The 25,757-nt window shown below is 35.4% G+C and overlaps 2 protein-coding genes across 3 annotated transcripts in view; one reads left to right on the forward strand and one right to left on the reverse strand.

The window, feature by feature from the left end:
• Window positions 1-18,936, forward strand: part of RNF149 (ring finger protein 149) — a 58,100-nt gene extending 39,164 nt beyond the window's left edge. Inside the window, exon 8 of the mRNA XM_007501143.3 lies at window positions 17,013-18,936. The gene's annotated coding sequence lies outside the window, so the exon portion shown is untranslated. The remainder of the gene's footprint in view (window positions 1-17,012) is intronic.
• Window positions 5,568-25,757, reverse strand: part of CNOT11 (CCR4-NOT transcription complex subunit 11) — a 36,655-nt gene continuing 16,465 nt past the window's right edge. For both annotated transcript variants that reach the window (XM_056807233.1, XM_001369834.5), the window contains 4 exons: window positions 20,186-20,388; window positions 18,935-19,137; window positions 7,558-7,654; window positions 5,568-7,469 (listed from right to left, as the gene is read on the reverse strand). In XM_056807233.1, coding sequence (XP_056663211.1) covers window positions 7,272-7,469; window positions 7,558-7,654; window positions 18,935-19,137; window positions 20,186-20,388 — 701 coding nt within the window. In that variant the 3' untranslated portion in view covers window positions 5,568-7,271. The remainder of the gene's footprint in view (window positions 7,470-7,557; window positions 7,655-18,934; window positions 19,138-20,185; window positions 20,389-25,757) is intronic.

A 25,757-nucleotide genomic window follows, 5' to 3' on the forward strand; every position in this document is an offset into this window, starting at 1 on the left:
AAATTTTTTGCCTTGCTTATGAATTTTAGAATTTGTTTTCTACACATAATAAAAGCACCATTTTCATATTCATTTCTCTTTGAATAGTGGCTACATTTACATATATCTAACAAAGTAATAACGACAGTAGAGAAACATCAATGCAATTATTCTGAAAGCCCATTAGAAATTTTTTATATTCATAAAGTAGAACTTGCAATTGTGGAGTATCTAGCCTAATGGAGGTATATTTTATAAAAGCAACTTCCTGGCAAGTCAAGCTAATTAAAAACACATTTGTTTACTGACTTTAAGAACTAGGTGCATAAAGTTAAGTGGTGTTGGATGTGATATTATATAAAATAATTAAAGAGCCAGTTATTATTATACAGAGATACAGGATGGTTATCCTGACATCTAGAACACATTTTTTTGAACTGATACTAGTAATATAATTTCCTAGTTTGTGGTAAGAAATTAAGCTCCCCCTTATTTGGTTTCTCTGCTAAGTAAATGTTTAACTGCTTAAGAAGTTGAATTAAGGGGCAGCTGGGTGGTTCAGTGGATTGGAAGCCAGATCTAGACATGGGTCTTGGGTTCAAATATGGCCTTAGACACTTACTAGCTGGATGACCCTGGGTAAGTCACTTAACCCCCATTGCCTAGCCCTTACCGCTCTTTTTAGTTCAAAGAACTATTTCTTTTGTTTTCAATTTTATTAATTTCTCCTTTGATTTTTGTGATTTCCAATTTAGTTTATTGGAAGGTTTTGAATTTCTTCTCTTTCTAGTTTTTTAAGTTGAGTGCACAATTTGACTTCTTCCATCTCTGATTTCTTGATATATACACTCAGGGATATATAATTTTTGTTTTGGCTGCATCCCATATATTTTGATAAGTTAAGATAATCCTCATATTGTCATTCTCTCCAATGAAATCAGTAATTGTTTCTTTGATTTGTTCTTTGACCCATCAGTTTTGAAGAATTAGATTATGTGGTTTTCAATTAATTTTAAATCTGCCTTTCCACAAGCCCTTAGTATGATTTTTATTGCATTATGGTCTGAAAAAATTGCATTTATTATTTCTGCTTTTCTACATTTGCTTGCAATGTTTTTATGACCTACCTAGTATATGGTCAATCTTTGTATGTGCCATGTGCTGCTAAAAAGAAGGTATAATCCTTTTTATCCCTATTTATTTTTTCTCCAACTATCTATTAGCTCTAATTTTTCTAACATTTCATTCACTTTCCTTCTTATTTATTTTTTGGTTGGATTTATCTAGTTCTGATAGAGGAGGGTTATGGTCCCCCCCCACTAGTATGGTTTTACTATCTATTTCCTCCTTAAGCTTCTTTAGAAATCTGACTGCTGTACCATTTAGTGCATATATGTTGAGTATTGATATTTCTTTGTTATTTTTACTGTCTCATCAAGATGTTGTGGTTTTTAAAATATTGTGGTTGGGGGAACTGTGTGCCCCAGGGGGTCCCTCCCCCCTACTTTGGGAGTGGGATTGGTCTTGAATAGAACAATCTTGTATTGGGGGAGGGACCACACTCCCTATTTCATGGCATGGGATTGTTCTTGGATTGGACCAATCCTGTGCTAGGGAGGGACTACGCCTCCCTACTTCTGGGTGCAAGACTGGTCTATATAAAGACCAATCCCATGCCAAGGAGAGACCTTTGAATCAGAATTGATTGGGGTTTTAGCCGGGCTACTCGGCTTCAGACTGGTGAGAGCACTGATATTTTTTCTTATTAAAAATCAAAAAGTTTTCATTTCATTATTTCAATGTAATTACCTTTCTTATCTCTTCTAATGAGATCTATTTTTGCTTTGGCTTTGTCTGAGATTATAATTGCCGTTCCTGCCTTTTTTGTCTCATTTGTAGCCCAATAAATTCTGCTCCACTCTTACCTTTACCCTGTATATATCTACCTGCCTCAAGTGTGTTTCTTACAGAAAACATGTGGTAGGATTCTGGTTTTTAATCCATTCTGCTATATTTGCTTCCTTTTTATTTGTGAGTTCATCATTCACGGTTATGATTACTATCTGTGTATTTACCTCCATTTTGACTTACTCCTTAGGTCCTGCCTTTTCTCTTATCCTTACACTCTCCAACCTTTTGCTTATAGTTAGTCCCTCCCCCTCCCCCAACATGTTATTTCCCTTCCTAGCACCTTCCCTCTTATCAATTCCCCTCTTACTATAGTGTCTTTTAAACTACTCCCACTCTGCCTCCCTTGTATTGCTCCCTCCCCACCAGCCTATTTATTACCCTTCTTCTTTATATGGCATGATAGAATTCTGAGCCCCAGTGGATATAATTGTCCTTTCCTGCTCCCTGCCTCTTTCACCCTTCCATTGGTCTTCTCCCCCTTCCCCCAACCCTAAATTTATATTTCTTTATGAAAAATAAATTAACCCTATTCTGTCTCTTCTCATTTCTTTTTGTACTATCATTTTTACCCCAATTATATATATATATTTGACATTTCATCTGATAGTTTGTCACTGTTACCTCTAAGTATACTTCTAGTTACTCTTAATGATAATAACAATCTTTAAGAGTTACCATCTTTTCTTATAGGAATACAGATCATTTGATCTTACTGGGTACTGGGTCTCTTAAGAACCACCCCTCCTTTCTTAATTACCTTTTGGTGATTCTCTTGAGTTCTGTGTTTGGGCATCAGATTTTCTGTTTTCTATTTTATTAAATGACCATACATTTCCCCTACAAGAATATACTCAAGCTTTTCTAGGTAGTTGGTTCTTGGTTGTAGTCCTAGTTCCCTTGTGATCTGGAATAGCATATGCCATACCTTCTGGTCTTTCATTGTGGATGCAGCTAGGTCCTCTGTTATCCTTACCATGATAACTGAATGGCTTCTTTTTTGCAACTTGTATCTTTTCCTTGTTCTTAAATTTGGCTATAATATTCCTAGGCGTTTTCAATTGGGAATTAAATACAGAAGGTCATCTGTGGATTCTTTCAATCTCTACTTTCTTAGATAATTTCCTTTTGAATGATGACCAGGCTTTTTTCTTTTGTCATATTCCGGTAGTCCAGTAATTCTTAAATTGCCTCTCCTGGATCTATTTTCCAGGACTGTGGTTTTATCATTGAGGTGTGTTTCATATTTTCCTCAATTTCTTCATTTTTTGATTTTTTTTTTATAGACTCTTAGTGCCTTGTGAAAGTCATTTGCTCCTAGTTGGATTCTAATTTTTAAAGACAATTTTATCCCTGGCTTTTTTTTGGTCATCCTTCTTCTGGTCTGATTTTTTTTTTTTGTAGGTTCTCTTTCACCTTCTTTGCCTTGTTTTCAAGCTGATCGATTCTGGCTTTCAAGACACTATTTTCTTGTTTTTGTTCATGTGACTCTTTTCAGATGATTTATTTTGCTTAAGTCCTTTTCCCAGTTATATTCACCTCTCTTATTTTTTGAATTGTATTTTGAGTTCTTCCAGTTTGCTATAATTTCCACATTTTTGTATGGTGTTCCTTGATCCTTCTCTGTTCCATTTGTATCCATTACCTGGACAGTAGCTGTCAATTGTAATTTCTTTTATCTTTTTCTGTTGTTTACTCATTTTTTCTTCTTTCCCCCATCATTGGCTGTAATTTTGCTCCTCTGTTTATTTGCTGTATTTGTGGGTTTGGGCTATTCAGTCCTGAAGAGGGCAGCTTCTCCGCTCTGCTGATTGGCTAGATTAGGCCGATGGGGGTATTAATGAGCCCTGAAGTCAGAACTTTCTGAGCTGGCAGCAAAAGCTGAAGGTATGGAGGCTAAAGGGAGCTGAGCTTCTTCTTGCCTTGTTATCAGGGTTGTGTAGTGGTTGCAGTCTTTGCCCTGGGAGCTTAGTCAGCAAGGTTCTAAGTGTAGTCAGTGGGGGGTGGCTCAAGATGGAGAGTTTTGGCTGCAACTAGGCAACCCTCTCTGTGCTTCTCCTCCAGCTGCATCCTGAGCCTAGCACAGTAGTGCCAACAAGGCATTCCCTCTGGGATACACCCTCACCCCGAGATTCTAGCTACCTCTGGAGACTCAGCACAGTAGGTGGGGGGGAAGAGGTCCTGGGACCTTCTTTTCTTCCTTAATCTCAAGAATTCAGACTTTTTTGGGAGCATACCTTTTAAGTTGAATCTAGCAGGAGGGTCCCCCAGCTCTGTCCTGTTGTTAGATTTGGTTTTCGATTGGTGTAGAAGGGTTTTTTTTTGTGTGTCTAAGTGACTCTACCTCCCCCACATCACTCTTCTACCTTGGAACCAATACACAGGATTCATTCTAAGACAGAAGGTAAGGGTTTTTAAAAAAGTTTAATTAAATTAGCAAAATTCACTAAATGTTATTATTTTGGATACTTCCAGCAGGAAACATCTTTCCATACCTTTACATTTGGTTGGGAAAGAGGGAATTAAACAGTTAACATATCCTTTTGATCTTTGTTCTGTGTCCCAACATAAGGCATGCTTTCGTCTTAAACTTCTAAGGATGTCAAGACCATTTTATGGCCCTATATATACCAAAGTATTCATAGTAACACTTTTTTGTGGTAGCAAGGAGTTGGAACCAAAGCAAGAACCTATCAGTTGCAGAATGGCTAAAGAAACTGGGGGGGACGGGGGTTAACAAAATGTTTCTGTTGTAATAAGAAATAGAATAAAGAATTGAAACATAAGCTTACCTAGTAAGTGAATTAAATTAAATCAGGAAAACAATGTCAGCAATGTAAATTGAACAAAAAACTGCTTTTTAAAAAAGTACTAAGGGTGGACCCAAAGGGTTGAGAAAATAAGCCATTTCACTGAAGAGGAAGAGAAGGAACTATGGATGTAGAATATACATATATTCATCAATGTATTGGTCATGTGATGGTTTTCTGAGCAAAGGAGGAAGGGACACAAAAGGAACAATAAAAATTAAGTCAATCAGATTTTTAAAAGTTTGGCTCCTGAGGATATAATAAATAATAAAAATGGATTTCTACATAATTTCTTAAATTGGTCAATATGAGAGGATAGCACAAAAAATGCCTTAGTCCATAAAAGTGTATTAATATTTACTAATATGAGAAATGGCATTAAGACCAATTAAACAAAATTATTCAATAAAAAAAGGGAGAAACTACCTCCCCAAACTAATGGTCTAAGGATGGAGCTCTCATTCATATATAAAACCCTAGGTATACTTAAGATTGGATTGTTTTTAGGGGAACCATTCCTTAAACCAGGATTTATTTTTATTGAACTGTAATTTTTTAAATAACTATATAATGCATATCTACCTCCCTATGGATTAGTGTATATAAAAATTAATAACTCATATCTTCTTAGAATTGATACTGTTATTGGTTCCAAGGCAGAAGATCAGTTAAGTGACTTGCCCAGGGGTCACACAGCTAGAAACTGTTTTTGGCCAGGTTTGGACCCAGATCCTCCCTACCCTGGGCCTAGTACTTGTTCACTGAGCCACAGCTATTTTTCAACAGAGACAATATATAGTGTAGATCTATAAACTTATTATGAACACTTAAAACTGTCTTGAAAAAACTGAATAAATGGTCACACAAGTCTCTTAGTGAGTGATAATTTTATTAATACAATTTGAGTTCTTCTCTGTCCAGGGGAGAAGAGGAACTGGAAGTGGCCAGGAGGCTGCTTAGTTAAAAGGATAGGAACTCTATTTGAAAATATTAAGGAATCTAATACAATCCTTCCATACCAATTTTTAATTTCCTTAATTTCTCAAAAAAAAAAAACCCAGAAAAAATACAAAACAAAACCGAAAAACAATTCTAAAACAATAGATATGGAAGCAATTATCAGCCATTGTATCACAAATTCTTACTTAGAAGTTGTTAGGTTAAACCACTTTTTTTTTAAAAAAGGTATTTAAAACCTTTTATTTCTTCCTCCAAGCAAAAATACTGTTAAGAACTCATATCCCCCTCCTCATAAGAATAGGCTATTCAATAAATCCATATAGAATGATTCCCTCCCCCATCCCACCCTCATTAAATTACAGGAATGGAACTTCTGTCCAGATTAACTTAAAATGACATAGCTGCCTTAGTTTTGCTTTGATTTCCTTCTCATAAAGGAAAGGCAGGCAAGGTACGATTTCTTAATAAAAGCACTACACCTTGCTGAAATGAGGTATGATGTTTGTTTTTGTAAAGGGATATACAAATCAAATTATATATGTAAAAATGAATTTTTTGAGGTAAGGCACTGTTGCCCAAAAGGTAAGATAAGACTAGGGCTTAAATACCAGCTTGCAATTGCATTATGCTTCCATTCTTTTCAAAGAGGATGCTTTTTTCCCAAATTCTGAGTAAAAAGATGACACTTAGAGCAAGCTCTAATAACCAACTGGTTGTCCCTTGGCAGGATGACACACTTAGGAACAATACTTTTCTTTAGATGATTCCTTTTGATGTTACCTCATTCAAACCTATTAACGGAAGTAGCACTAAGCTTTTTGGAGATAAAACATGAACAAAAAATAGATCCAGGTAAAACATCTAGAAAATAGGAACATTTTCATGAATACCCACATTGGAAAGTCAGAATGGATAGTCACAAAAGCAGGTTAAAAGTCCAAGCAGCTTAAAGAGTACAAGATACCAGTTTTTCTTTAGCAAGTTCATAGTGGGCTTAATGAAAACTTTTAGAGCTGCATTTGAAAATGTGGGATGAGCAACTTCTTTTAAGATAAAGTTATAATCCTTCAATTTGTTATTCTGAGAATGATTAAATCACAAATCAAAGCTCTGCTATACTTTTGTAGGATGTGACTTAACCTTAAAGCAAGATATCAATTCAGTTCAGTTCATAAATTCTGTAGTCTTTTGTTTATTCCCATTTAAATAATTCCTTAAAAGTTTGCCTGAGTTTAGGGAAGCTTGAATCATGATTTATCGCAAGTAGTTAGCTGTTCTTATAAACCAAAACAGGAAGCTTGCTCTCTAGTGCTAGAGAGCTAGTCTTTACTTGTGTTTGTAGTTCAGGATAGTAATTCTTCCCATGGATCAACAAGGCAGCCAGAGACGAAATGTTCTATTTCATCCAGAAGATTCATTTAAAGAAAGAAAATTCTTTTGCAAAGAATGCAAAAGCAAAGCTTTGCTTCAAATGGGCAAAAATGTTTATACCGTATTAGTCCAAGCCATCCATCCATTCAGGGTTCTAACATTTAAAAATGAAAACATAGTACAAGTGATATACAAAAACACCAACTAAACAAGAAAGCGCTTGATAGGCTGAACTGATGAGACCTATTTTGAAGTCTTAGTCTCAGCAGGATTTTCCCCTGTGTCCAATGTCTTCAATAATCGAAAAAGGCCTGCTGCTTCTCGTATCCGACTGAATTCAATACAGAATGCTTGCACTTCTATGAATAAGTCCTGAACATTGATTATTTTGTTGCGGATCAAAGACTGGAGAAAGACACACACAAGCCGGACCAAACGATTCTGAAACAGAAACAGAAAGCTTAGTTTTTTTTAGCACACCCCATTTGCCAGGGGAAGTTTTCAGAAGTTTTAAGTTTTTATTATGCACCTGCATATATTTGTCCTTAATCTGCTCACAGGTAGAGATACAATTTGATATATAAAGATGAATAAACTCAGGAGGTAGATCAACAGCTGTTGTAAGTCTGTTGAAAGACAAAAAAGTATATAAAAGTAAGAATAAAGACAGTCAAAAATCTATTAAATTTTTTTGTCATTCTGTGAAAAGAATTTCCAACACTTTATTAAATTGTTGATTTTAATGACATGTAAGGAAATTTTCTCAAGACATAAAGCAGGCATTCTACTCATCCAACAAAATATTTATTAAGCATCTACCTTGTGCAAGGCTGTAATAGAGAAATAGAGAAATAAATGGGAAATACTATTATCCTCAAGGAGGTTACAACCCAGGAAGCAAGTTATTTTATTATATATTAAAACCAATAATTCAATAGGACATACTAAGACACATTAGGTAAAAAACAATATTAAAGCTTTTTAAGGAATATAAAGGAAACATCTTGAGTAAGGAGATGAGTAATGAAGATGGAACATTTGAACTGGGTCATGAGGGGTAAGAGATTCAACAGATGTGGATGAGGAGGGCTTAAGTGTTATTTAACAGTGAATGTAGATATTGACATTTCTAGCTCCTTAATCAACCCAAGCCTTCCTTCTGTAACCAAGAAATCTCCTTCCTGGCAGGAAGGATTCCTCCTACCTTGTTCTAGCAATCATCCTTTTCCTTTTAAACAAATTCATTAAGATTAAGAGGGGGAAGCAAAAGCCTGCTTCTAGAACTTTATGGTTCAAACTTGCCCTCAGTACTGATTCCATGTTCTGTCTGCCATTCCCCCATGTTGCAGATCTAGGCAGCAGTCCTGGGGTAGATTTCACAAAAAGGTACTTAAGGCCACAGCAGAGCAGGACCACATGTTTTAAGGAGAGAAAGGGGGTTGGGGGTTGGGATTACTCACAGGCTAGGGGAGTATTAGCTAGGCCTCATCATACCACCTTGGAAAGCAGATCCCAGAGCCACCTCTGAAAGCAGCTAGCTACACAAAGAACCTGAAGCTTAAGAACAATGCTCCCTTCACCACAGTTACAGAGAACAACTAACCATTTTTTAAATTAAAAGAAAGGCTGGAAAATGAGGAAACGACAAAAAAGGAACAAGTTATTTAGGTGATGGGGAAGACCAAAACACAAACTTCTAAGAAGACAACAAAGTCAATACTGCTGCTTCCAAAACTGATAGAAAAATATGAACTGGTCTGAAGTCAACCTCCCCACCCCAAAAAATAGCTGACGAGCAATTCATTCTTCAAAACCCATTACCATGTTATTCATATTTGTAGAAGTGATCTTTTAACATCAAAACCCTAATCATATGAAAACTACACGATCAATCATGTTTTTTTCTGCTGCTAATAGAAAAGTTTATCATATTAAATTGTGTATCAGTCTCTGTGTACAATGTCAGCACTGCATCAATTCCTGGAGGTTCTAATTCACATGGAATTCCTCCAGTTCATGACCAGGAGGGATAATCTTAGGAATTACTATACTACCTGAAAGCCAGGATCAAAAAAAGAACTTGGATGTTATCTATCAAGGAGAGATATAGGGATAGAGTCTCAGCCCCACCACTGCCGCGGGACCCCCGTTTGTCTGCCACCACCACTAACTCTGGGCACAGAATGTTCAAAAAATGAGCTGCAAAGGAGGCCAAATTGGCGGAGCAGGCTGAGAGATATGATGACATGGCATCTTGCACGAAGTCTGTAACTGAGCAAGGAGCCGAATTATCCAATGAGAAGAGGAATCTTCTCTTTGTTGTAGGGGCCCAAAGGTCATCGTGGAGGGTCATTTCAAGTATTGAGCAGATGGTCTGAGAATACAGAGAGAAAATTGAGACTGAACTAAGAGATATCTGTAATGATGTGCTGTCTCTATTGGAAAAGTTCTCTATTCCTAAAGCTCCACAAGCAGAAAACAAAAGTTTTCTATTTGAAAATGAAAGGAGACTATTACCATTATTTGGCTGAGATTGCTGCTGGTGATGACAAGAAAGGTATAGTGTACAAAGGTATAGTGTATAAAGGTATAGATATGCTCACAATAAGCATATCAAGAAATTTGAAATCAGCAAAAAGGAGATGGAACCAATGCATCCTATAAGATTGGGTCTAACCTTGAACTTCTCGGTGTTCTTATTATGAGATCCTGAACTCTCCAGAGATAGCCTGTTCCCTTGCAAAGGCAGCTTTTGAGAAAGCCATTGCTGAACTTGATTCATTTAAGTGAAGAATCATACAAAGACCGCACACTAATAATGCAATTACTGAGAATCAACTTGACATTGTGAACATCAGACACCCAGGAGGGGAGAATTAACCAGCCTTCCAACTTTTGTCTGCTTCATTCTAAAATTTACACAGTAAATTTGTCATACATGCTGTCCCACAAATGGTTTTTGTTTACAATTTATGACAGATTTATGTTACTTCTATTTGGATTTCAATATTTCCCATGTGGTTTTTATGTTTAATAGTAGGGGAGATATCTGTTTTTATCTGAGGTGGCCAATATGGGGATATGGAATTAAAAAACAGCTTCCATGTCTAGGCAAAGAAAACTGCCTACATATTGGCCTGTCATGGGGGGGGGAAGGGGGAGGGATAATTGGTTCTAGCCACAGGTGGGGTACCTTTAGGGTTGGAGCACTCACGCCTGTAGTAGAAACAGATGTCCCATAGATATTACATGCCATTCCATGTATATCTGTGGAATACACAAATCTCAACATGTACACCTTTATGATTGTAGTTGCAAAAGTGTTCCTTAAGACAAAGTTTTAACCCAGTCAATTTACTCTGGAGTAGGGCAGAAATAGTTCACATTCACTATTTTTGCTACACTTATTTTATTTTATTTGTATTTAAATGGTTTAGGCAACCTAAGAACAAATGTACAAATAAAGATGCAGTCATAATGAATTGCTTGATATTCATAGGCTTTTTTGATGCTTGCCTAACATGCATGTGCTGTAAAAATAGTTAACAGGGAAATAACTTGAGATGATGGCTAGCTTTGTTTAATGTCTTATCAAATTTTCATGAACAATCCAAGCATAACTGTTAAAAACGTGTATTAAGTTGATGTAAGTAGAATAAAAGTTTTATGAATGGACAAAGAAATTATCAAGTTTAGATATCAATATATCAAGTTTAGTTGATAGTTTAGAACCAGAGAGCAAAATAGAAATTGAAAGAATTCACCAATTACCTCCTAAAAGAGATCCCAAAAGGATAACTCCCAGGGATATTATAGCCAAATTCCAAAACTCCTAGGTCAAGAAGGAAATATCATAAGCAGTCAAAAGAGAAACAATTCAAATATTGTGAAGCTACAGACACAGGATTTAGCTTGTACATTAAAGGATCAGAGGGTCTGGAATAGAATAGGATATTCCAGAGAGCAAAGCAATGAAGATTTCAATCAAGAATCACTAAACCAGCAAAACTGAGCATAATCAGTGGGAATGAGTAGGGGAAAATGTGCATTCAAGAAATAAAGGAGTTTCAAACATTCCTGATGAAAAGATTTAAAAAGCTGAATAGAAAATTTGACTCAAATACAAGATTCCATAAAAGCATAAGAAGGAAAAAAATCAAAAGATATCCAAATAAGGTTAAACTTGTAGATCCCTACCTGACAAGATGGTTCTTGTAACTCCAAATAACTTTGTCTTTATTAGGGCAGTTAGAAGGAGTATACACAGAGGACAAGGATGTGAGTTGAATATGATGGGATGATAGGGGAAAATGGGGTAAATTGCCTCACATAAAAGAGACATGAAGGAGCTAAAAAGCTAAAAAAAAAGGGGGAGATGGAGATGGGAAGGTAGAGGAATATGCAAACCTCATTGGAATTGGCTCGACAAGGAATGAACATACACTATCAATAGAGTACAGAAATCTGTTTTATCCTACAGGAAAGTAGGGGAAGGAAATGAGAAGGGGGAGGGCTGATAGGAAGGCAAATTGGGGGATGTGGTTAGAAACTAAACAGGAAATAGTAATATATAGCAATCATAACTGCAATTTTTTTTACAAGTTTTAAATAAAGGCCTCATTTCTTAAAGCATATTAAGAAATGAGTCAAATATATAAGCATATATCATTTCCCAAAGGATATGAACAGGCAATGTTCAGTCATCAAAGCTCTTTAATCATGTGAAAAAAAAAATTGCTCTAAATCACTATTAGAGAAATACAAATTAAAACAACTCTGAGGTACCATCCCATATTTCTTTAAGAGATTAGCTATTATGATAGAAAAGGAAAATGACAAAAACTTGGAAATGTGGGGAAATTAAGACACCAGTGCACTGTTGGGCAAGTTGTAAACTGATTCAACCATTCTGGAGAGCAATTTGAACCTATGCTCAAATGGCTAGAAAACAGTACATAACATTAGTAGGTTTATATCCCAAAGCGTTAAAAAGAAAAAAAAAGGACTTGTGTATAAAAATATTCAAAACATATTTTTGAGGGGAGGGGGATTGGAAAGTGAGGGGATACTCATCAATTGAGGATTGGCTGAGTAAGTATGTGATCATAATGGAATACCATTTATTGTGCTGTAAGAAATATCAAGCAGGAAGTTCCTCTGGAAAGACTGCAACAGAGTGAAATAAGCAGAACCAGGAGAATATTGTACACAGTGGCAGGAATACTGTACAACCAATAACTGAATAACTTAAGTATTCTCAGCAATACAATGATCTAAAAGTCCCAAAGGACTAATGATAATATATGCCATCTGCTTCCAGAGAAAAAGAACTGATAAGAATTTGAATCCTAGATCAAAGCTTCCTTCCACAAAAGAATATAGGAAAATATTTTTACATGTATATGTAAAATCTAGGTTTGCCAACTCAAAGTGATAGATGAAGAAGGAAAATTCAAGACTCAAAGTTCTTTGATCCAGCCATCTCACTGCTAAGTTGTACCCTAATGAGATAACAAGGAAAAATACATGTACAAGAATCTTCATAGGAGCACTCTTTGTGGTGGCCAAAAATTGGAAAAATGAGGGGAAGCCTTTCAATTGGGGAATGGCTGAACAAATTGTGGTATATGTTGGTGATGGAATACTATTATGCTGGAAGGAATAATGAACTGGAAAGACCTCCCAAAATTAATGCACAATGAAAGGAGCAGAACCAGGAGAACATTATACACAGAGACTGACACACTGTGGCACCATCTAATGTAATGGACTTCTCTACTAGCAGCAATGCAATGATCTAGGACAATTCAGAGGGACTTAGGAGAACACTACCCACATCCAGAGAAAGAACTGTGGAACCACAAATGGGGATATGATCAGGGTTTTGATGTTAAAAAGATCATTCTAGGTTTGAACAATGATACATGTATAACCCAGTGGAATTGCTTGTCAGCTCCAGTAGAGGGGAGGGAAGAATCATGAATCCGGTAACCATGAAAAAATATTCAAAATAAAAAAAAATGTTGCAAATTTTATATGTAGTTGGAAGGAAAAATAAAAATTGCATGTTAAAAATATTTCTATCTTGGAATCAATAAGTATCAATTGCAAGGCAGAAGAGTGCTATGGGTTAGGTAATTGAGAGTAAGTGACTTGCCCAGTGTCACAAAGCTAGGAATTGTCTAAGAGACCTAATCTGACCCAGGACCTCCATTTTCAGGTATGGTTCTCTATTCACCATGTCACTGTCCTCCACTGCTTTCAAGATACAGCTCAAGTAGTACTACCTAACAGGAAGACTCCAAATGCTTAATGATTTCTCCTGAAATACCTTGCTACTTACTTCTAGATCATCATATGCTACAGCTAAAATAGAGATAAAGAGGGAAGAGGGAGAAGAGAATGTGTGTGTAGTATGTACATAGTTGTTGGTCTTTCATTTTCCTCCATTAGAATGAAATCCTTAAAAAGAGGGATTGTCTTATTATTTTATTATTCAGCACGTAGCACATACAGAACACAGTAAATGTTACATAAATGCTAGTTGATGATTCATGTCTCTCCTGATTGAATACTTCATGAAAGTAGGGATCCCCCCCCCTTGTGTTTCCTGTCCCTAGCCTGACAAAGAGATGTTTAATACATGCTTTTTCATTTATTAAGGGAATTCAGTAATTAAAATGGAGTTGGAGGCACATAGGTATCATGGATACCTATAATCATGATACAAACAAAAGGAGAGATCCAGGGAAAATATGAGGGATCTTAAGAAATAAGATGGAGAAGGGGGGGGGCATCATTCTTAGTATGTGCACTAGCATACCTAGGTACAGGAAGAGGGAATGGAACAGTAACTAGATTCATTGGTAAGGAATAGCTCATGAGGCATCCTGAAAGAATGGCCATAAAAAGGTAATTCCATTTTAGACATGGTTGAAGAATGAAGAGCTAACAAAGAAAACAGGAGAGGTCAAACACTATTCCATCTTTATTGATTCCATCCAGCTACCACCGTACTAGTAATCTTTCAGCTTAAGAAGCTAAAACTTTTAAGATGCTGCCTCAACAATCACCCAAGCTTCTGCGCTCACTTTTTATTGGAGCTGCTTTTTCAAGGTTGCAGATAACCCTAGTTCTCATCTTCCTTGATCCTCTGAGTAGTGTGTTTGAATATCCCTTATTTAAATACACTTTTCCTCTGTTTTGTGAGATACTACACTTGGCTAGCTCCCTTCAGTATGGTATAATGGCTAGAATACTAGACTTTGAATCAGATCTTGGCTTGAAACCTGGTTTGGTTCCGTATTTGCTGTGTGTTTCCGTAGGCAAGTCATTTAACTTTTCTTAGCCAAGTTTCTTCATTTGTATAAGGACTACAATAATACTTGTTTGCTTCAAAGATCAAGTTAGAACCTGATCTTTGTATCATTCAAGTGCTATATATCAGCTATTTTAGTCTTCCAAGACATCTAAGATTGAGTTCCCCTCTCCCTACCAAGGTTCTGTCCCTGGTCCCATTCTAACTTTTACTTTGTACTACCTGGCACATGGCTTTGATCTCTGCAAGGAGGAATTCCAAATCTCTTTCTCTAGCCCTAACTTCTCCCCTGAGTACTCATTAGAACTACATCCTTGAATACCTATATAGGCATCTTCATTTGTGTGTTTCGAGTCCTCAAATTTAACATCCCAAACCAAACATATCTTTCATCAAAAATTGTCTCTCTTTTTGACTTTACCATGTCAGTGGCATTGTATTCTACCTGGTCTCATCCCTGGTGAGGGGCAGCTAAGAGGATCAAAAAATAAAATGCCATTCTGTCCTACAATCCAGAGGACCTGGGTTCAAATTTAGTCTCAAATACTTTCTAGCTGTGTGACCATAGGGAAGTCAATTAACTTCAATTGCCTAGTTTTTACTATTCTTCTGCCTTGGAACTGATAACTCATTTTGATTCTAAGACAGAAAATAAGGATTTTTACAAATTCCTGGGCTAAAGAAACCTGTTGCTTCCTTGGGCAATAAGGTAAACCGATCCCTCTTGCTTGCGTACTGGAGGAAACAAATGCCCCAGTTTTTTACAGATCAGTATCTCACTTCAAAGCTAGCTAGAAGCAGTACAAAGCAATAAGGAGATAAGGAGATGCTCTAGAATAGAGTAAGCGAAAGGAAGAAAAAAGAGTAATTCATCTGTTTTAGCTCCCTTTTCAGTTACAAAAAAAAATCCAAACAAACAACAAACCCTTTTTAAGTTCAATGGTATTCTTTGTTCCCATAGATATACATCTAATTTCATTCTCAAAGAGACCTAATTTTAGAGACTTTTTAAAGTCTTACTTAAATCAATAAACTCAGTTCATATGAAAAAATCCTGAAAATATTAGCTGACTTATTTAGTATGACAAGTTCATTGGATTTAGACCTGGAAGAGACATTGTGAGGCAATAACAGAAAAGTCTACCCAAATAATATCCATAGGTCTTAAAGCTAGAAAAGGCTCATTAGGATCTAGTCCATTTGATAGATAACAGGCTCAGAGACATTACAGTCACATGATAGAATAGCAGATTCAGGATCTGGGACCAGATCTTCCGATTCTAAATCTTCTAATATATCATTCTGTCTAGAATAAGAAGAATTACCTGGCTCAAACCACCTTTAGACAATTGTGTTTACTTGGAGTACATTTTTAAAAGTTTGGTATATCCAATGAAGCTAGGCTAAAAATGATGATTTGGTTTAAGGGACTGGGGATATTCATCCTGAAGAAGGGAAGACAAAAGGCAATGATAGAATAAGTGGTATTTGAAGAGTTGTCATAGAGGTCAAAGGAAGAAAAAGAAATTAGTCAAAATAATTAGGAATTAGATTTTGGTTTAATTTTTTAAAAATGACTTCCTAATCATTGGAGCTGCCTAAAGAGAGGTCTATCAGTTATTCAAGCAGAAAACCTAGATCACTTTAAAGTGATTCTATGAAACAAATTCCTGAATGGAAGAGAAGGCAAATCCCTTCCAACTTTAATACACTTCCACAAATATTAAGAACCAATGTGCTAAGGGTAGTGCTTAGGCATTTAAGAACACAAAGACAAATGAAAAACAATCCCTGGCTTAATGGAGTTTACATTCTTATATATATAGTCTTAAGTAGCAGTTCAAATATAAACTCAAGCATATTCTAAAATATAAAATACATTTAAGGAATAACCTCATGGAAGGAGACGAAGTTTGAACCAAAGCAATAGTAAGAACAGGGAACAGTGAGGCAAGATGGAAAAGCTAGACAGACAGGATGGAGACTCACTGCAAAGGGTCGTGAATTCCAGCTTATTTAGATAGACATGTCAAAATTGTCTTCCTAAAATATAAATCTCATTGTTTAAATCATATGTAACTTTCTAAGGTCTTAAGATTCCTCATCTGAAAAATAATAGGTTTGGAAGGTCTAACACTATATCCATGATTCTGTTCCTGGGTTCAAAAATTTCAAGTGATCCTATTGTTGTTAGGATAAATACAAACTTTTTACCCTGAATTTGAAGTTTTCCTGGTCTAGCTTCAGTCTCTTTCCTAACTTACCAAGCTTTCTCATATAACAAATGTTCTTATCTCTGTCTTGTAGAATTCTTGGCTTCTTTTAAATACAACTTGGGCATTTCCTTGGGAAGCCTTTCTTGATAACTATTAGTTATTTGTACTCTCAATGGAAAAGGCTCTGATGTTAGGAAAGACTGAAGGCAAAAAGAGAAGAGGATAGCAGAGGCAATGGATAGATACTGTCATATAAACAATAATTATGAACCTGGACAGGTCACAAAGAGTCATACACACCTGAACAACAACCTATTGAAATTATATTTATCTGGTGAAGTGTTATATTCTCATTATTTCTAGGAGAATATAAGCTCCTAAATGGCAGGAACTGTGATTCATTTTATCTTTGCATTCCCAGTGTCTAGAATATTGCTTTGCACTTTACAGGTATCCAGAAAAGCTCGATGAAATGAAGTGAATGCATAAATAGTTGAAAACCACTGAAGGCTTCTCATCATCACAACATTTAATACATAACAACAAATGGTTTTGATTGATTTGCTGAGTTACTATAAAACACAGGGACACAGCCTCAGATACCTCTCAGTCCAAGACAAAAGTCCATTGTTGTATAATTGAAAATCTGTTACCCTAAAAAAGAACTACATTTCCTAGGAGCCCACTGATGGTTGTTATGTACTTCCTGTAGACAGGGGATATTATATTAGGTGGGGATGTGGAGGGTCCTGCCCTCTTTTTGGTCCTGTTGGGGAGCATGGCAGTGGTGAGTGGGGATTTTGAAATGGCTAATCAGCCATGGGCACATTGTCTTTATTTTGATTCCTCTTTATTCCTTGATTTCTAATGATCATTAATAAATCGCCTAAAATATAATATTTTATTATTTGAGATTAATTTTAATTTTTACATTGACTAGGCTGAGAGAGAAGATCTAGGGGGAAAATTACAATAGTGTCACAGCTTAAAAGCTAATTGAGTGGTAAATACTTTTAGAGTTCTGAAAGAAAGGAATGTTTCAAAGCTGAGTAGGCCAGAGAAGACTCAAATGGAGTAAGACTTAATTTGACCCTTAAAGAGTTACTGGTTTGGGCTCAGTCAAGTGGTTTAATAGATAAAAGAGAGCCAGCCCTGGAGATGAGATGTCCTGGGTCCAAATCTGGCCTCAGACACTTCCTAGTAGTGTGACCCTGGGCAATTCACCTAATCTCACTGCTCTTGTGCCTTAGAACTGATACGTATCAATACTAACAATTTATTGGTTAGTTTTTGTCTTGCTCTGTATTGTTACACATGGAACATTTGAAAGGGCAAACAGGTTTTCTGGGAAAATTATTCTCTAAAATGTAAACAATGTTTAAAGATATAAAAGACATAATATGGAAAAAACGATCCTGATTTTAAACTACCATTAAAGTTTGGATTACAAAAATACTGCTAATCTATGAAGTGCTATACATTTTGGGGGTAGTTTTAGGGATACTGCTCATAAAAGTAAGGGACCTAACAATAAGTCTGGGCAATATAAGCAAGTTTTAAACAAAAGCATAATGGCAGTGCTATATTAAAACCCATAATACATTCATTCCACCATAAATGTTTGATTGATCTTCTAGCTAATGTTTTAATGGTTAAGTGGGCTAAATGTACCCATGAGAGGTTTCTATTGAAGGAATTCAGCATCAGGCACTTTTTTCATTAACCAGAATATTTCTTTCCTTTACCACACTGAACATGAGTTTACTGTAGGTAGTGAAGGAAAGCCTATTAGCATATTTTCAGTTAGAACCCTATTTAACTTGGTATCAACAATTAATATCATTTCCCTTTTAAATCTATAATAAATTCATATAATTTCAACATGGTACTATTGTGTCAACTATCTGAACTAAAGGCTTTTGAGTCATCAGTGCTTGTTAATAAAGGACGTGTTTGAATTTCAACAAATCAGTAAGTAGACCAAGAAAAGTATATTTAAATTTCAGAGTAAGTACTAAAGTTGTACTTTAAAATGAACACCTGAGGGAGCTGTAGCTTCATAACAAGAGGGAATGCAGATTTTATCTTTAGTAAAGAAGTATATCAGCCTGAATGAAACACATAAAAGTGACCTACCCAGAGTCACAGCTATCCTCAGTAGGATTTCAACCTAGGTTTTGTTCACTTTAAGCTAATACTTCATCCACTAATACAACTGCCTCTAGCAAAGTGCAAAATACATAGGTATAGATGTCTTTAATTCTTCTATGAAGTATAACTGTTAGCTTCACAAATTCCCCCCTCCTAGACATTAAAGCATCTACATAAAAATGAGTCACACATGCCTCAAATTTAATAAAAGTGAAACTTACCGATTTACAACTTCCATTGAATGCAAAGACATGTCCATGTTGACCAAGACTGAAAAATACTCTGTTATCTGGCTTGACTGCATTAATTTCAATAACATTTCTATAGCAACTAGAGGATTATTTTCCACGAGGTCAGGCAGTTTGGCAGGAGATAAGCCAATGTGATAAACAAGCTTGGGATCTTTCTCCAACTCCCCAAGGAGCTAGAACATAGCCAAATATAAATGAAAATAAGTTATGTTTTAATAACAATGTTCAAATGATCATTTTTATACCCACAAAACCTAAGTCTAGAGTATATCTTTATGAAATAAATTTCTAATAAGTCAGGCTTCTATTCTATTTCTCATATAATTAAAATACTTAGAAAGTTTTTTTTTTAAATCAAGACCAATAATTTCATTTTGTGGAGACTTCCTAGTGAGAAAATTCTTCGAACATAGATGAGTTCTTCAACTTCTAGTCTTAGGGGATTGCCACAGGACCCTGAGGGGTTTTATGAATTGCCATGCTATGTCAGAAAAAGGACTTGAACCTAATTCTTGTTGTAAGGTTAGCTCATTAACAACCACTATGCCACTACCTCATCTGCCCCAACAAAACCATTATTTGAATGTTCAATATATTCATATCTGAATTATCCATTTCCTAAAGCAATTTATGCTTTAATAAATGCTCAACAATATTATCACATTCACTGCTTAAGTTCTGCTCATATAAATCAGACTTAGAGACTAAAAAATAAAACTATAGTAAACTGTCAGTTACTCCTTATTCCAAGAAAAGCATAAACCACAACAATGGATTCTCTGCTAGTTTGGTGCTTTCCTTCAGTGGTGATAACTATTCAATGAGTTTGTAGAGTTGGGGAAGGTGGAACACAGAAGCATCAGCAACTGAATCCAACACTTGGCTGCCACATTTAAAACAAAAAACCATTCCCAATTCAAATAAATGATTTAGAGATTGCTCACATGATTGCTCCCATTCACAATGTACTGAGAGGGAGTTTGTGAAAATTTGATGTAACAGACACTATAATCTTATCAATTTACTGACTAGGATGGCATGAGTTTGTAAAGAACATTTTAGGGGGAAAAAAATCATGTCTACTCTCTCTTAAAAAGTAAGGTCTCAATGGCCACAGTGAATTTAAATATCTTTCATGTATAATTCACCATTTTATCCAGAACACTTATCCTAAAGGCCTATGGAAAAAAAACAAACATATGCTTGCAATTTAACACCTACCTGTGTTTGTTGTGGAGAAGACAAGGGACTTTTAAAAGCTTTAGCCATTATACGTTTGATCTCAACACCAGTGCTATTTTTAACACACATGGATTTGTCCCACTGAATTGCATGATCAGGCTCTGTTGGGTTTAACCAAGCAAGTTCATCTTCACAAATATGGAGTGGAGGTGGTGGGCGGATAAATTCTGGTCTAAAGTGACCTGTAATAAAAACTTTTTTTTTTAAACTTCTGTTTAAGGTTTAAGGTTCAACTCCTTTAAAAAGTACATTAATTCTAGCATTACATTTATACATACAACTTACTTAACAACATAGTGATACTTAATACCTCTAGTAATGAAGATATATTCCATTGATAGATTTATCAGAAATTGGAGGTAGAAACAGATGTCCACATTTTCCGTTAATATATTTCTACTATGTGTGAGGACTACTGTTCTTATCTACAGAGACCTTTTTGGACCCTAATTCTATTATATAACATATTAGGTTCCATCCCTATACTATATATTCCACAAATTTGATAATTATGCTTTAAATGTATTTTATGGAAAAAGGCAGGGCACATCAGAGACCTTCCTCCAGGTTAATATTAATTAACTAAATTCATGACAGTCTGATCATTCAGCTAAGGTGAACTGATATTATTAATTTCTTTTTTTTTTTAAACCTTTACCTTCTGTCTTGGATATTGGCTCCAAGGCAGAAGAGTGGTAAGGGCTAGGCAATGGGGGTCAAGTGACTTGCCCAGGGTCACACAGCTGGGAAGTGTCTGAGGTCAGATTTGAACCTAGGACCTCCCATCTCTAGGCCTGGTTCTCAATCCACTGAGCTACCCAGCTGCCCCCTATTATTAATTTCTATTGCATCCACAAGACTATTATGAGAAAATATTGCCTGACTTGCTGAAATGTGCTATGTCTATGCTATCTATACTTCTGAAAGTTTAGGACCCTTAATGAAAAAGAAAATGAGGTTATTTCAATAAAATTTCCTATAACTCATCTTGACTTTTAGGAATAAAGCAATCCAAGTGTTCACAAACTTTTTACTGAGTTGTTCAAGAATGTTCCTGAAGATTGACGTCAAATTGAATAAATTTCGAGAAACACACACACATTTTTCAAAGAGAACTATTCTCTCTAATCTTTGAACTCTTCATCATCTATTTATCACAACTCTTCAAAGATATTTAATAGAACTTCTGTAATCACATCTGCATGATCTTTTCCTGGGTAGCAAGTCACGTGGGCCTGGAGACTTGAACTCATTTTAATTCCTTTTAATCACAATTCCACTTTTTTTGTTAGGTCACTTAACATCTTCAGTCAGTGCTCCTATCCTTTTTCTTGTTCTTGCTTTGAGCACAACTTTCAAACAACAACAAAAGACCAATCTTGCCCTTAGATTTTTTTCTATAAGACTCCACTCATTCTGGGCTTTACCTTTCCTGACACTATTCTTCTAAGTCTAGGCTACTCTTCTGTATTCAAGTAATTAACAATAAATAAACAAGCACTTATTAACTCCTCTGTGATGTGCCTTTTTTCTCCTTTTACATTTTTTAAAAATATGAGTTCATGGAGATGAACAACAAACAATGAAATCACAATGGGACTTTATTATAGCCTACCTTTCTGACTATTGAGATTTTTCTAAATGGTTCCAAATCCTGAGTTATCTTTTAGAATTTCTGGCAATGGCCAATATGGAAAAATGTTTAAATGACTGCACATATAAAATCTAGATCAGACTCCTTACCATCTTGGGGAGAGGGGAAGGGTAGAAGAGAGAGAGAAGAAAAAGTAGGAAGGAAGAGGAAAACTTGGAACTCAAAAAAAATTTTTTTAACTTTTAAAATTGTTTTTACATTAATTGGGGGGGGGGAAGAAAATATTTTTTAAAAATTAAAATTTATTAGAAAAGGAAAAAGAATCTCTCGCCAGAAAGATGTTATCTCTTTGCAGAACATTTTGAAGTTTATATTCTTAAAGTCTAATGCACATATTTGACAATCAACAGTTTACCTAGGAAAGGAAATGCTCAGTCAAAACACAAGTTGGCAACACAATAGTTCCACAAATTAATGCCATTTTCCCACTAAAATTGTGTTAACTTTGACAATATATGACTTCTGTTTAACATTTCAGCAAATATAAGGAAATTTAATCACTATTGTACATCACAAAAATTTCACCTGTGATTGATTCATCATTTATGAAATTTGTTAATACATTTTCTGTAATCATAGCAGGAGAGGCAGTGTTTATACTCTCTTCCATGGTCATGGCTATAACCTGAATCCCAATCAGAAAATGGACATTGCTGGTCACAAATGGGGATGGGTATGATTTGTGAACAAATTGGCACAAATGTATTATTACAACTAAAAAATTACCCAAAGTACCACACCATACTAATAGTACTACTAAGCACCTTCAAAACAAAACCCAGCATTTTATTTTAAAAGTCTCTCCCTACAAAGTATAAAAATAATAACCTACAATTTTCTACCTTTTTAAAGTAAAAAAAAAAGACTGTTAATCTCCTTTAAATTTTTTAATAAGGACATTTACTTCATTAGACTACTCACATAATTACTCCAGAATCCCCTTTTCATGTGTGTTTCTTTTCCTTACAGGGACAAAAGAACCTGGGACAGGTAGAATACTGTTTTAATGATGTAACTGTAACATATAGTTTAATCTAAAGAAGTTGTTTATTATATTTTAGCTCATGCTAAAACTGATGTTTGTAGATACATACAACCAACTCTATTTACTGAAATACCCTATATACCATATTTTTTCACACACCCTTGTGCATTTAGTGGTCAACATTTATCAGCAATGTCGTCCTCTAGAAATATAAAAACTATTATGTGATCTTTAATAAAAATTAAGCATTTCAAAATAGATTGTTGATTAGGGACAAATGAAATTATTTTAATAAATAAGGCTGTACAAGGGTTGGAATCTTAAATGCAAATCCTCATTTGGTCATTCCTGCCTTTTCTTGGGACAAGTCACAACTAGTGAGACCTCCCCCCTACTAAGGTCAATTGCTAGGATTGGGAAAGATCTAATATGTACTGACTCTCTGACCCTACCTAGGGTCAAAAGGCAGGAACCTTTTGACACATTTCCCCCCAAATACTTATTAACAGATATTCCTTTCAATTAGATACCTGAAAACCACCATCTAGGAATAAATAGGTTTCTCTCTAGGTCTTAAGAGAACTTTTAAAAAAGAACAAGAAGCAGCTAAGTAGCTCAGTGGATAAAAAGCCAGGCCTAGAGATGGGAGATCCTGGTTGTTCAAATCTGACCTCAGATACTTCCTAGCCAGGTCCAAGTCACTTCTCTGTTATTGCTCTTCTTTAGAACTAATACTTAGTATTGAATTTAAGAAGGAAGATATGGGTTTTAAGAAAACAACAAAACAACACAAACATATTTAAGTTACTAAATACAACAAGACATTTTGGAAAAACAAGTGAATTACATTAAGAATTTAAATACTGCAGTATTAGAAGAGCCAAAAATGGCATAGTAGTAGTGACCTTCCAAGGCACTATGCTAATTCTGTGCCTGCACAGTAAATCCTAATCTGTATTTCTGAATTTGTTGGGACAGTACAGTGTCTGAGTATCATCCTCAAATCCTTTTGAGTTAACTAATAAAAGAATTTTATCTACATATTTAAAAGTTTTATTTGTTTTACTAAAAAACACTGAAAACCATCAATGGATTATTTTCAATCCTCATTCTTTTATCTATTTGACAGCGTTAACCATTTCCCTCCCTCATGATTTTTATTTCCTTTGGATTCCATGACATTACCCTTCTACCTCTGATAAGTCTTTCACTGATGCCTCTTATTTTTTCTAAATTCAACCATTCTTCAATGTTTTGCCTTCTAGTCTCTCTTTGTCCACGTTCATGATTTTAATTATCACCTCTAACTAGATGTCTTCCCAAGTCTTTGGACCTGACTTCTTTTTAGATCATATTTTCTAATTGCCTAATGGATCACTCTCCTTTAATGCCATCATCTTAAATTCAACATGTTAAAAACTCAATGCATCACTCTTCTCCAGAGTTATCCCACCTTAATATTCATTTTAAAAAAATACTATTTACATTCTCCCAGGCAGGCAGAATCAAAGTTTCAGTCAACCTTTAGTTCTCCTTTCGTGTGTGTGCATGTATGCAATTATTTGTCAATTCTACCTCTGAAACACTTCTTGTATATGCCCTCACCTACTACAATCTAGTACTGACTTTCATTACCTTTTCTAGAGTCATTATAGCCTCCTAGTGAGATCCCTGCTTAAAATCTATTCCAACTATATTGCCATCAGAATAATCTTCCAATTTTAAGAATCTAACCATGCCATTCTCCTGTTCAAAAATCCCTAATAGTATGGGGAAAACAATACAGAAGTTTTTAGCTTTACATTTCATAATCTTTTCTAAAACCTACATTTCCAACATATTCTTCCCTTCCAACATTTTTATCCAAACAAATTTTATCCAAAAATCCAAATCACAAAATCCAAAATTCTGTGATTTCCTGAATTCTCTCATTTCCATGCTATGCTCAGAATGAGCTGCTCCTAATATCTTAATTTACTGAAATCTTTCTGTTTTGGTCCCTGTGCCATGACCTCCATGAAGCTTTTGCAGGATCCATGTCTACTCTCCAAACTTTAACCTCTCATATTCTTTAGATACATTAGATGCATTTGTCATATTATACTCTGTATTATGGTCATTCTTTGCCTTTGTCTTATCCTCTCCATTAGTCTGTAAACTTCTTACAAAGTTCCCAAGAGCAGGGACTGTTATTTTTGTCTTTGCATCTCCACCATTTAATAAAATGCCTTCTGCATATTTAATTTAATAAATATCTGGTGAATTCAATGAATTATTTCAAAGACCCATGATCTCATTGATACAGAAGGTGATGTCTTTCTGTTTCTCAGCAGAGAGGTTGTATGAATTAACTGGGGAAAAAAAGTGACTTGATGACCAATCTTTCCATTAATGAACCAAGAAGCTGATGCCCAACTAATAAGTGCTTGACCTGGTCATACAGCTTTAAGGAGAAAAAAGATTTATAGTAGCTATGAAAGTAAATGGAACTGATTTGACATGGACCTTTCTACCAAATCTTACAAAAGTTATCACAACAAGGCCTGCACTCAGAATTTGAGGATAGCAGTATTCCTGTATGTCAAACAATGGTCCATAACTGGAGTTGTTTAAGTACAACAAATGTAAAAACCATTCTGCTTAGCTCATGAGCTATACCAAAAAAGGTGGAGGAGCTGAATTTGTGTTGTGAGTTGGTGCTAGTGAAGGTTTTCAAAGGCCACATCTTAAACAAAAACCTGGGCATTTAAGTGACCTTCCATCCTACCCAATCACTGTTTTTTTTTTCCTCAAAGGCATATGGTATTTTTTATTTCTTTACCCAGGACTGTTATTGGGCAAGGGCCTGAAAGGGACAATTCTTGCCTTTAGTTTTACTATTATTCAATAAAGGGCTGCCTCCTTTCCTCACC

The sequence above is a fragment of the Monodelphis domestica genome, chromosome 8, assembly GCF_027887165.1.
Source record: "Monodelphis domestica isolate mMonDom1 chromosome 8, mMonDom1.pri, whole genome shotgun sequence".
Lineage (NCBI taxonomy): Eukaryota > Metazoa > Chordata > Mammalia > Didelphimorphia > Didelphidae > Monodelphis > Monodelphis domestica.